The sequence below is a fragment of the Oryctolagus cuniculus genome, chromosome 1, assembly GCF_051225735.1.
Source record: "Oryctolagus cuniculus isolate XC-2025 breed Fujian yellow rabbit chromosome 1, ASM5122573v1, whole genome shotgun sequence".
NCBI lineage: Eukaryota > Metazoa > Chordata > Mammalia > Lagomorpha > Leporidae > Oryctolagus > Oryctolagus cuniculus.
Window position 1 is genome coordinate 160,117,006 of NC_142867.1, and position 13,642 is coordinate 160,130,647.

General features: G+C 36.9%; 1 protein-coding gene across 7 annotated transcripts in view; it reads right to left on the reverse strand.

Moving 5' to 3' along the window:
* Nucleotides 1-13,642, reverse strand: part of SMC5 (structural maintenance of chromosomes 5) — a 106,903-nt gene that overhangs the window by 61,215 nt on the left and 32,046 nt on the right. For 6 of the 7 annotated variants that reach the window (XM_017341738.4, XM_008256276.5, XM_002708237.6 and 3 more), the window contains 2 exons: nucleotides 11,948-12,109; nucleotides 7,813-7,884 (listed from right to left, as the gene is read on the reverse strand). In XM_017341738.4, coding sequence (XP_017197227.1) covers nucleotides 7,813-7,884; nucleotides 11,948-12,109 — 234 coding nt within the window. Of the gene's footprint in view, nucleotides 1-7,812; nucleotides 7,885-11,947; nucleotides 12,110-13,642 lie in introns of those variants that run through there. The other variant, XM_089336852.1, reaches the window with a different exon arrangement.

Genomic DNA, 13,642 nt, shown 5'->3' on the forward strand with positions numbered 1-13,642 from the left:
AAAATAATTCATTACAAAAAAATAGAGAAAGCACACTCTCATAAACCAGTAAAAATCATTTATAATCTTCATATCCTTAAACTCTTATATTTTAATGCCTATCTGTGTCTGTCTAAAGAACACATTTTTTTGATGAATGGTATCACTTAAAGCACCCTGACGGCAGTTTCTCATTACCCTCTTTCTCTTTGTAAAATGAAAGCTTAACACCTGCATCATGTCCTGTTTCACCCTATTCCTTATGTTGGAAATCTGGAGTGGTATCAATTATTCCTTTCTAAAGATCCAGCTTTGGCAGTATCAAGATAATGAACTGAATTTAAGCCAAAATCTTTTCTCCTATATCAAGCGTAGAGAAAAGAAAATAAGTTAGAAAAAATTAAGATACTTATCTGTCATGAAAAATTAGCAACATTCAAAGGAAGAAGGCTGACAGCAGCCACAGTGCTAGCTAGATACTTGGAAGAATATATAGGCATGTCACAGAAGATAAGTAAATAATTAAGAATCAGTAAGAACATGATGAAATCCAAATCCATGAAAAAGGAGTAAGAAATTTCACATAATATATACAGCATATAAGCTTTGTACTCCCTCAGAGACTACCAAGATACTGAAAATCACTAGGTGCCAAAGCAAAGTTGTAGCAAGAGGTTGTTCTCTGACACTGATCTGAAAACTTGCAAAGCAGCCCAATGGTCGCTAACATGACGCTCCCAAAAGACCATGACACTTCAATACTAGATTGTGAAGATGATGAGATAAAAGAAATGCAAGAAATGGAACTCAAAATATTGATCATAAGATTACGCAGAAGTAAACAAAAGCAAACACACAAAGTACGGAAACCCATGCAGGACGTGAAAGAAAATTTCTCCCATGAAGGCATGGAGAAAGAGAAAGGATTAGAAGGCCTTTTTAATGAAATATTAGCAGAAAACTTCCCAGGCTGGGAGAAAGAAAGGGACATCCAAGTACAGGAAGCACACAGAACTCCCAATAAACATACCAGAAAAGATTCTTGCCACGACACACTGTAATCAAATTCACCACAGTGAAACATAAAGAGAAGATTCTAAAATGTGCAAGAGAAGTTCCAGGTTACTTTCAGAAGATCTCCAATTAGACTCATGGCAGACTTACCAGAAACCCTGCAGGCCTGAAAAGAATGACAAGATATAGTCCAAGTCCTAAGAGAAAAAAAAACTGTCATCCCAGAATATTGTACCCTGAAAAGTTCTCATTTGTGAATGAAGGTGAAATAAAGATCTTCCATAACAAACAGAAATTGAAAGAATTTATCACCACCCATCCAGCCCTGCAAAAGATGCTTAAGGATGTGTTGCACACAAAAATACAGAAACATGAGCATCAATATGAAAGAAGATAAAGGAAGAAAATCTCTCAGTAAAAGATCAAAGGAAATTCCAAGTATAAATTAGGAATATCTTTGGAAAATGGTGGGGCAAAGTCATTACTTATCAATAGTCACACTGAATGTAAATGGCCTCAAATCTCCAGTTAAAAGGCACAGATTTGCTGAATGGATTAAAAAACAAAACCTATTTTCTGCCTATAAGAAACACATCTACCAACAAAGATGCATGCAGACTGAAAGTGAAAAGATAGAAAAAGATATTCCATGCCAACAGAAACCAAAACAGAGCTGGTGTAGCCATCTTAATATCAGACAAGATAGACTTAACACAAAAACTGTTAAGAGACAAAGAAGGGCACTAAATAACGATTAAGGGCTCAATTCAACAGGAAGATGTAACTATTATAAATGTATATGCACCTTATTACAGGGCACCTGACTATTTAAAAGAAAGGTTAAGAGATTTAAAGGGAGATGTAGACTCCAATACAATAGTATTGGGGGACTTCAATAATCCACTTTCAGAATGGGCCATCAAAGAAGGAGGTACCTTTCTCTCAAGGGAGGAGAGAACTTCCACTTTAACTATGACTTTGTCTAAATAAGATTGGAGCCAGCGAACTCAAAAGGCTTCCATAACCTTGGCAACTCATGACAAGAGCCTAGGGTGATTACTGACGCCATAAACAAGAGTGTCAGTTTGTTAAGTCAACAACAGGAGTCACTGTGCACTTATTCCTCATGTAAGATCTCTGTCCTTAATGTGTTGTACAATGTGAATAAATGCTATAACTAGTACTCAAACAGTATTTTTCACTTTGTGTTTCTGTGTGGGTGCAAACTATTGAAATCTTTACTTAATATATACTAAATTAATCTTCTGTATATAAAGATAATTGAAAATGAATCTTGATGCAAATGGAATGGGAGAGGGAGTGGGAGAGGGGAGAGTTGCGGGTGGGAGGGAAGTTATGGGGAGGGGGAAGCCACTGTAATCCATAAGCTGTACTTTGGAAATTTATATTAAATAAAAGTTAAAAAAATAATAATTCACTTTCAGCAATGGACAGATCAACCAGATAGAAAACCAACAAGGAAACAGCAGATTTAATCAACACTACAGACCAAATGGACCTAACAGATATCTACAGAACTTTTCATCCTACAGTTGCAGAATATACATTTTTCTCAGCAGTGCATAGAACTTTCTCTAGGACTGACCATATACTAGGCCATAAAGCAAGTCTTAGCAAATTCAAAAAAATCAAAATCAGACCGTGCATCTTCTCAGCCCACAATGGAATGAAGCCAGAAATCAGCAACTCAGGAATCTCTAGAGCATATGCAAACACATGCAGATGGAACGACATGCTCCTGAATGAACAGTGGGCCATAGAAGAAATCAAAACAGAAATAACAAACTTTCTTGAAACAAATGAAGATGACAACACAACAAATCAAAACTTAGGGGACACAGCAAAAGCAGGGTTAAGAGGAAAGTTTATAGCAATAAGTGCCTACATCAAGAAATTGTAAAGGCACCAAATAAATGAGCTATCAATGCATCTCAAGGATCTAACAGCAAACCAAACGCAAAACTAATAGAAGAAAATAAATAATTAAAATTAGAGAAGAAATCAACAAAACTGAATAAAAACAATACAAATGATGAGCAAAACAAAGAGCTGCTTTTTGAAAAAATAAACACAACTGACATACCATTGGCCCAACTAACCAAAAAAAGGAGAGAGACCCAAATCAATAAAATTGGAGATGAAAAAGGAAATGTAACAACAGACATCACAGAAATAAATAAAATCATCAGAAATTACTACAAACAGCTATATACCAACAAACTGGGAAACCTAGAAGAAATGGATAGATTCCTGGACACACACAACCTATCTGAGCCATGAAGACATAGAAAACATAAACAAACCCATAACTAAGACAGAAATTGAGTCAGTAATAAGGGCCCTCCAAACGAAAAAAAGCCCAGGACACCGGATGGCTTCACTACTGAATTCTACCAAACATTTAAAAAAGAACTAACTTCAATTCTTCTCAAACTATTTAAAACAATTCAAAGGGAGGGAATCCTCCCAAATGCCTTTTCTGAAGCCAGCATCACCTTAATTCCTAAATCTGGAAAAGATGCAACAGAGAAAGAAAACTATAGACCAAGTTCCCTTATAAACAGACACAAAATTCCTCAACAAAATTCTGGCCAATCGCATTCAGCAACACATCAGGAAGATCAGTGACCCAGACCAAGTGGGATTTATCCCTGGTATGCAGGGGTGGTTCAACATTCGCAAATCAATGTGATACACCACATTAACAAATCAAAGACACAAAAACCATATGATTATCTCAAATAGATGCAGAGAAAGCATTTGATAAAATACAACACTCTTTAATAATGAAAACTCTAAGCAAGTTTGGTCTAGAAGGAACATTCCTCAACATAATTCAGACAATTTATGACAAACCCACAGCCAGCATTCTATTAAATGGGGAAAAACTGAGATCTGGAACCAGACAAGGATGCCCACTCTCTCCATTGCTATTCAATATAGATCTGGAAGTTTTTAGCCAGAGCCATCAGGCAAGAAAAAGAAATCAAAGGGATTCAGATCAGTAAGGATAAAGTCAAACTATCCTTATTTGCAGATGATATGATTATATATATATATGGGAACAAAAAGACTCCACTAGGAAACTACTAGAACTCATAAAAGAGTTTAGTAAAATAGCAGGATATAAAATCAACACGCAAAAAAGAACAGCCTTTTTATACACAGATAATGCCATGGCTGATAAAGAACTTCTAAGATCAATGCCACTCACAACAGCTACAAAAAAATTAAGTATCTTGGAATAAATTTAACCAAGAAGGTCAAAGATCTCTATGACAAGAATTATAAAACTCTAAAGAAAGAAATAGAAGACATAAAAAAGGGAAAAAACTTCCATGTTCATGGACCAGAACAATCAATATCATTAAAATGTCCATTCTTCCAAAAATAATTTACAGATTAAATGCAATACCAATCAAAATACCAAAGAAATTCTTCTCAGATCTAGAAAAAATGATGCTGAAATTCATTTGGAAACACAAGAGGCCTCAGATAGCTAAAGCAATCTTATACAACAAAAATAAAGCCAGAAGCAAAACAATACCAGATTTCAAGACATACTACAAGGCAGTTATAATCAAAACAGCCTGGTACTGGTACAAAAACAGATGGAGAGACCAATGGAACAGAACAGAAACACCAGAGATCAACCCAACCATCTACAACCAACTTATATTTGACCAAGGAGCTAAAACCATTCCCTGGAGCAAGGACAGTCTATTCAACAAATGGTGCTGGGAACCTGGATGTCCAAATGCAGAAGTATGAAGAAGACCCCTACCTTACACCTTACACAAAAATCCATTTAAAATGGATTAAAGACCTAAATCTACAACCTAATACTATCAAATTACTAGAGAGCATTGGGGAAACCCTGTAAGGCATCAGCCTAGGCAGAGTTCCTGGAAAAAACCCAGAGGCACAGGCAGTAAAAACCAAGATTAACAAATGGGACTACATCAAACTGAGAAGCTTCTGTACAACAAAAGAAACAGTCAGGAAAGTAAAGAAACCAACAGAATGGGAAAAATTATTTGCAAACCATGCAACTGATAAAAGATTAATAACCAGAATATACAAAGTGATCAAAAAACCTCAAGAATAGTAAACAACCCATTCAAGAAGTGGGCAAAGGACTTAAATAGACATTTCTCAAAAAAGGAAATCCAAATGGCCTACAGACACATGAAAAATGCTCAGGATCACTAGCCATCAGGGAGATGCAAATCAGTACCACAGTGAGGTTTCACCTCACCCCAGTTAAAATGGCTTTCATACAGAAATAAACAAACAAATGCTGGTAAGGATGTGGGGAAAAAGATACCATAATCCACTGTTGGTGGGAAGGCAAACTTGTAAAGCCATGATGGAAGACAGTTTGGAAATACCCCAAAAATCTGAATCTAGTTCTACCATACAGCACAGCCATCCCACTCCTAGGAATGTATCCAAAGGAAATGAAATCAGCAAATAAGAGTCATCTGTACCTCCATGTCTAATGCAGTTCAATTCACAATAGCCAAGACATGGAATCAACCTAAATGCCCATCAAGGGAAGACTGGAGAAAGAAACTGTGGGATATGTACTCTATGGAATTCTACATAGCAGTTAAAAAAAATGTAATCAATCATTTACAGCTAAATTGATGAATCTGGAAAATACCATACTTAGTGAAATAAGCCAGTCCCAAAGGGACAAATATCGTATGTTCTCCCTGATCTGTGACAACTAACAAAGCACCTACAAGAAAACCTGTAGAAGTGAAACTGACACTATGAAAAACAGTGTTTCTGAATTGCCCATGTCTTGAATTGCCCTTGTCTTGACTGTCCAGGAATAGTTTATCACTTCATTTTACTTACTTATTTATTTTTACTCTTTTTTTCACTACTTAATACTATTGGTTGAACTCCTTGCTTAACACAGAATTAATCATAGATGTATTAAGTCAATTGAAAATAGATCCCAGTTGAAAGTAAGAGTGGGAATCAGACAGGGAGGAGCTGTACAGGTCAGCACACATTCCCACAAACCTACCCCAAAGGGTGAAGCTAAAAACTTGCCATGGGACTCCAAATCTCACTTAGCTGGATGGCACTAATCCCATCTTATGTGATAAAGTGATAACATATTAAGCATGCAATTGATCATATAGATAGAACCATAAGTCAAAGGAATCACATAAATAAGACCAAGTGCCTGGTAATAAAAACAGATAGAATTATAAAGGAAAGAAAGTTCCAACATGGGAAGCAGTCCACACGGCAGACTCAGAGAATGACAAACATCCTAAATAGCACTTTGACCTCAGAATCAGCCCCTAAGGCATTTGGATCTGACTGAAAATACAATGAGAGCATTCCAGGCATGGAAAGCCAAGACAAAGAAGCAAAAACGGTTCTGCATGAAAGATCTCTGAATGAGATCCCAGTGGAAAGAAGGGGCCGTCACAGGAGAATGTACTTTTCTCTGAAGGGAGGAGAGAACTTCCACGTTGAATATGGCCCTGTCTAAAAACCGAAAGTTTCTGGACTCAAAAGGTTTCCATAGTCTTGGCAGCTCATGTCAAGAGCTTCGGGTGATCACTGATGTCATAAATAAGTGTCAGCTGTTAAATCAACAACAGGAGTCACTGTGCACTTGCTCCCATGTTGGACCTCTGTCCTTAATGAGATGTACTATAAGAATTAACAGTAAAACTTGTCTTCAAACTGTACTTTATAGTTTGTGTGTCTGTGTGGGTGCAAATAGTTGAAATCTCTACTTAGTATAGAGTTGGTCTTCTGTATATACAGTCAATTAAAAATGAATCTTAATGGAAAATGGAATGGGAGAGGGAGTAGGAGGTGGGATGGGAGTGGGGGTGGGTAGGCAGGAATGGGAGGAAGAAACAATATATCCCTAAAAGAAGTACACATGAAATTTGTATTCATTAAATAAAAACCCTCAAAAAAAAAAAAAAAAAAAGAAACAACAGAACACTACAAATCAGTATTAATTAGAAAGCAAGGAAATGTTTTTTGGAAATTAATAAATACAACAATGTCGAAATTCAATTCAGGAGTTACAAGACAAAGCTGAGGAAACAGTAAAGGAACAGAGACATGACCCATTGAAATCTTGACAATCTTTTATCACACGGGTGTTTTCTGAAGTTCATCTTGTTGAAACAAAAAGTCCATCCCCTTAAGTGTTAAACTCTGATAAGTACAGACTAAAATCTAAATTTAACAAGATTTCCTTTATCAATAAACTACCTGCAATAAGCTAAAGTTTTATCATTTAACTGTCTTTATTTCTAGACAGTAGAGCTATAAATCAAGATTACAACAAGTAGATCAATAACACTGTATTCAAGATGAAAAGGTTCATAGTTTAAGTGTGAACTCAATTTCTGTCAAGCATAAAAGTACACATGCATTTTCTAGAAGAATTTCTTGGGATGAAAGGTCTAACTTGTGTTTTAAAAAATCTATAACAAGAATAAAGGCCCCAGAATTTAATATCAGCCATTAAAATAACTAAATCCACTACTCTTTTATTAAACACCCATCGCCACTCAGCTACAAAGATCACAATGTGTATTTTTTAGCAGTTTTGAGAAATTTTTCTCCAAATGTCCTCTGTGCAAGTACTATACTTTCAAATTGTAGTTTATCTCAAAAATGAAGGTAAATTATTAGATAGCAGAGCATCTTTAAAAATTCCCAAATAAGAATTTGTTCCATAATCCAGACCTGAAAACAAAAGTTAGGGCAAATAAATTTTATAAAAATTTCAGTTTGAAATCTTACATGTTTATCTTTCCTTTCTATAATATCTTGCTTTTGTTTGCATTTTTGAGATGTTTCCTTAATATCTGTTGCCTGTAAGATTGAAGCAGAGAGAGAAAAATTAGTAAAACAGTCAGGCGGCCTTATCCATTTAAATACTGTTTTGTAAATTAATACACAACAGTTATTTTTCCATAATTTATTTCAACCAAATTCATAATTATCAAAAATACCTACAGCTATCTTATTGGTATTTAAAAATGGTTTAATGTAGTATGCATGTGTATGTTTATTTGCTCAAATTTAACTTTCCCATGTTATTTTATATGATCCTGAATACAGTACTACAGGATTGTCAAGAGATATTACTGCTTTTGTATACCCAAAGAAAACTAAACTCAAAGGGAACAAGACACCCACATGTATAGCTTTAAAATAAAAAACTAAAAAAAAACTTCTAATATCCAAAATCAGGTCTTGTTTCAAATATGGGGTTCTAATACAGATTTTAACACATATCACACATCAATAAAACATAAAATATGTAATCCAAGCATAGTATAGAACACAGCTGAATAGAAAAGAATTAACACTGCAGGCTTGAGAGTCCTCTTCTTAGAAAGGCTACCTTACAAGGCTGGGCCTTGGCTGTCTTCTGGGAAACTGCATTTTGGGAATGTTTTCAACATTTCCTATCTTAAAGGAGTGGCTCACGATACCTGCTTGTATAACCAATGCGACTGAATCTGAACACTTGGTTTCCTTCCCGGAGTCTGGAATTTTAGTTTGTGCTGTCAGAATGCAAAGATGTTTAATCCCCATGAAAACCTTGTGTAATGACAGCACAGCAGAAGTGGTGTAACAATTTGATGGTGGAGGAATTCACAATCTGTGTGACTTCACTGGGAAAGCACCTCTGCACCCTTGTGCCTGGCTTCCTCAGGTCTTTGTCCTAGCACATTTCCCGCTTATTGATTCTGCTTTGTAACTTTTTGATGTAATAAATCTTAGCTGTGAGTCTTGCTGGTAAATTACTGAACCTGCAGTGGATCCCCAGTCAAGGAGTTGATTCTTTTTTCCTATAAAGGGAAACTAGTATTTACTGAGTGATTATAAGCTAAACACTAAGGCTGGCTAAGTAAAGATGTCTTAAATAATAAAGACTAATTTGTAAGATGAAAATCACTACTATCATCCTTATCTTACTAAAGAGGAAAGAAAAGCTCAATGAGATTAAATAACTTGCTCAAGACCAGGCAGTTACTAAATGGGAGAGCGGGTATTTAAAATATAGATCTTTGCGAACCCAAAACCTGTGCCCTGTTAACACTCATAATCTCCCTGACTAGAATGTTTAAAAAAAAAAAAAAATACCTACATACAAGAGTTGGAAAATGCATTCTGCTGGAACAGAAGTAACAAAAGGGACAAGAATAGCATGAACACTAACTAAAGTTAACCATTTTGACCTGTTGCATGGCTGTGAGTGCCAATAAATTTTTTAAATATAGCCTGGTATAAACATGATACTTTACAATCAATAATCACTTCCTCAGAAAAACAATTACAAAATATTTTAGGCTACTAGACTTTCACATAAACAAAACAGGCTCATGGACATCAGACAATACCTTAATAGCCATGCTTCCATTAGGGACAAGCAAAACAAAAGGTTTAAATTAATGATATGGAACCCACTATATACTTTTTCCCCCTTAATATACAAGTAATAGTTTAGCAGTAACAGAAAACTCAAGAATCAGAAAAATATATTACAAATACATAATTTAGCTACAACCAACCACTATTAACTAGAAAATGACTTAAAACTACATCCTTTGTTACCTCTGGAATTTAGTATTCTTAACTATTAAATGAGGGGACTTGCCTAGATAGTATCCATTATCCCCTCTTGTGCTAACATGTAAAGTGATTAACAGTAATCCATTTCTAAAAATCAGATCCAATCAAGTCCCCAAATCCTCACCTGTTTAATGATTAATCTTTCAAATTAAGATATAGTGGTGCTTTTGCGACATGATAGCAGCAAAGTAAAAACTACTAATTCCTTTCCTCTGCTAGAGTTCCATATAACTGCTTTTCTAACAAATTTTAGAATTTATATTACTCATATTTGTATACTGAATGGTCCACACCAATTAGAAATCTTAAAATCAGTAACAACTTACAGTAGCATTTCATGAGAATAAAATACAATTTTTAAAAAAAGAGAAAGACAAGATGACTATAAAGAAAATACTAGAAAGTTTGCAATATACAATGATATGATCTTCCAGTAAAGGAAATCAAGTTTTATACTAATTTTTTTTCTAATAACAATGCCAGGTTGAAATTCTCCCTTTACAATCACTGAGCACAGTGGCCAGATCTATCATGAATACAGTGAAAATGGTTTTCTGGTTTCATAAAATGAACCTTCATATAACATGAATTCCATTGGTCTAATTACAAAGTACTCTACTTATTTGAGAAAACTGATAAATTTATATCCAAAGTTCTTAGGAAGGTGTTAATATCATGACATCTGTGAAAACAAAACTGTGGCTGCTTACAATGCATTACTGCAGTCACCCTTATCTGTGGTTTTACTTTTTCTGATTTCAGTTGCCTGAGGTCAACCATTGTCCATCAATACCACATGGGAAACTCCAAAAGTTGGGGCTGGTGTTCTGGTGCAGCACGTTGAGCCAATACCCCATAGGAGTGCTGGTTTGAGTCCCAACTGCTCTATTTCAGATCCATCTCCCTGACAATACACCTGGGAAAGCAGAGAAAGATGTCCCAAATGCTTGAGCCCTTGCCACTCACTGGGAGATCTGGAAGGAGTTTCAGGCTCCTGAGGCTTTGGTATGGCCCAACCCCAGGCATTATATCCATTTGGGGGATAAACCAGAAGATGCTGTCTGTGTGTGTGTGCCTCTTCCTCTCTCTCTGTAACCCTGCCTCTCAAATAAATATTTTTGAAATATAAATTAAAAAACACTCCAGAAATAATAAGTTTTAAAGTGCATTGTGTCATGAATAGCAAGGCAAAATCGCGCTTCCTTTGCCTAACATACTCATGCTGTAGCTGGCTTGGTCATTAGACTGATGATGGCAGTGCTTATGTTCAAGGAATCCTTGCTGCGCTTAATAACAGCCCCAAAATATAAAAGTTGTTATGCTTGGGGCCAGCGCTGTGATGCAGCAGATTAATGCCCTGGCCTGAAGCGCCAGCATCCCATATTGGTGACAGTTCTAGTCCCGGCTGCTCCTCTTCCAATCCAGCTCTCTGCTATGGCCTGGGAAAGCAGTAGAAGATGGCCCAAGTCCTTGAGCCCTGCACCCGCATGGGAGACCTGGAAGAAGCTCCTGGCTTCGGATCGGCACAGCTCCAGCCGTTGTGGCCATCTGGGGAGTGAACTAGCAGATGGAAGACCTCTCTCTCTGTGTCTCTACCTCTCTCTGTAACACTTTCAAATAAATAAAACAAACAAACAAAAAAAAGTTGTGTTGCTAACACTTCACATATGCCACAGAGAAGTAGTAAAGTGCTTCTTTCAAGTGAAAAACAGAGTACACGGGGTTTACTGCACCCCACGGTTTCAAGCATCCAGGTCATGGAAATCCTCCTTCACAGGTGAGTGGGCACTACTGTGTCCCTGAAGCAAGGATTTAAGACATTCTCAAAAGAGTATTCAACCCCAAATCAAAGCCCCTTAAGGATTAAAAGCCACGATCACTTTTTTAAATTAAGTTTTGAAAACATAAGAAATACTCTACTATATTATCTATTCTGAAAAATAACAGATATTCTGTAGCATCCTCCTCCAAAGGGTGTGTAATTGCAAAGCAGAGGTAATAAATTTATAAAAGGCACTCAGCATATTTTTAGGAATAATACGGACTACACTTGTAATTAAAACAATCCCATTTCATTTTTCTCTTTTGGCATCTGGGAATTTCTATAAAGTAGCAATCCTCCAACATTAGGTCCTTGAACCCTACAGCAATAGTTAAAAACCTTAAGTTAGTTAATGAATATAAGAATAAAAGCTACAAGGAAGCCTCAGAAAATATTTTGAAAGAGCTGTTAAATATTTTTATATTTGCTAAAATAAAATTCAGATAATCCAAAATAGATTCATAAAAGTACCTTTTCTTTGATCTGAGCCTCCAAAACATGACGCTGCTTTTCAATTTCTTCCATTCGACGTGTCATAGGAATCTGCCCTTCTTTAAGTTTTCTGACCTCTTCCTTCACTCGATCACGAGCTTGTTTCACTTCTTCATATTCCTGACGAACATTTTCATATTCCTTGCAAATAATTAAATAAAACTTAACTAACACATATACTAAAATCAAGGTACAGGCATAAACCAAATGATAAGACTGACAGGATAACTGGTATAAAATTTATCCTCAGTAGAAACTTCAGAAACAGTAAATAGCAACAGCAGCATTTATCTCTATCACTAGACCAGACCTTCCCACTTCGGTTTGCTTCTGAAAATTACATCCTAATTGCTATTAAAATTAGATTTTCTTCTATTATCTCAGTAAGGAAAGGATATAGGGATGTTTAAAGAAGCATAAGAAACTCAGTAAGAGGGGCCGGTGCTGTGGCGCATCAGATTAACGCCCTGGCCTTAAGCGCCGGCATCCCATAGGGGCGCCAGTTCGACACCCGGCTGCTCCACTTCCAATCCAACTCTCTGCTGTGGCCTGGGAAAGCAGTGGAAGATGGCCCAAGCAGTAAAAGATGGCCCAAGTCTTTGGGTCCCTGCACCCACGTGGGAGACCTGGAAGAAGCTCCTGGCTCCTGATCAGCTCAGCTCCAGGCATTGCGGCCAATTGGGGAGTGAACCAGAGATGGAAGACCTCTCTCTCTCTGCCTCTCCTCTCTCTGTGTAACTCTGACTTTCAAATAAATAAATAAAATCTTAAAAAAAAAAAAAGAGAAACTCAGTAATAAAAGGCAAAATTGAAAAAAAAATAGAGAACAAAAGGAAAACAAAAAGGGTACAGCTCGCTGAGTGGAAATGATTCTTCTTGTCATATCACAAAAACCAATTAAAATTTGCGAAACGAAGCTAAGAGGTAGTGGCACAACAGGCACTCACAACGCCAACATCTTGAGCCCCAGCTACTCTGCTTTTGATTCCGCTTTCTGCTAATGTGGAAGCACCAGATGATGGCTTAAGTACTTGAGTCCCTGCCATCCACATGGGAGACTGGAGGAGTTCCTGGCTTCTGGCATAGGCCTGGTCCAGCTCTGGCTGTTAGAACCATTGCGGAAATGAACCAGCTAATGGAAGGTCTTTGTATCCCATTCCCTCTCTGTCACTCTGCCTTTCAAGTAAAAAACTGGTCAAAATAAGTGCAGCAGTAACACAGCATACGAAAATTAACAGAATGAAGAACAGTTAAGAAAATAATATGTATAATAGAGTAAAAAGGAGAAAGGAGGTGAGAATGCCATGAAGGTAGCCACACAGTTATTTTCCTTTTCTTTTTTAAAGATTCCTTTATATATCTGAAAGGCATAGTTAGAGAGACAGAGAGAGAGAGAGAGAGACAGAGAGAGACAGAGGGGAGAGGGAGAGGGAGAGGGAGGGAAGGAGGGAGACAGGGAGAAACTGAGAGAGATCTTCCATCTGCTGGTTCACTCCCCAAGATGGCTGTAACAGCTAGCACTGGGCCAGGCCAAAGCCAAGAACCAGAGCTTCTTCCAGATCTCCCACATTGGTGCAGGGACCCAAGTACATGAGCCATCTGACACTACTTTCCCAGGGTCAAATTAGCATGGAGATGGATCAGAAGCAGAATTGCCAGGACACAAACCAGCAC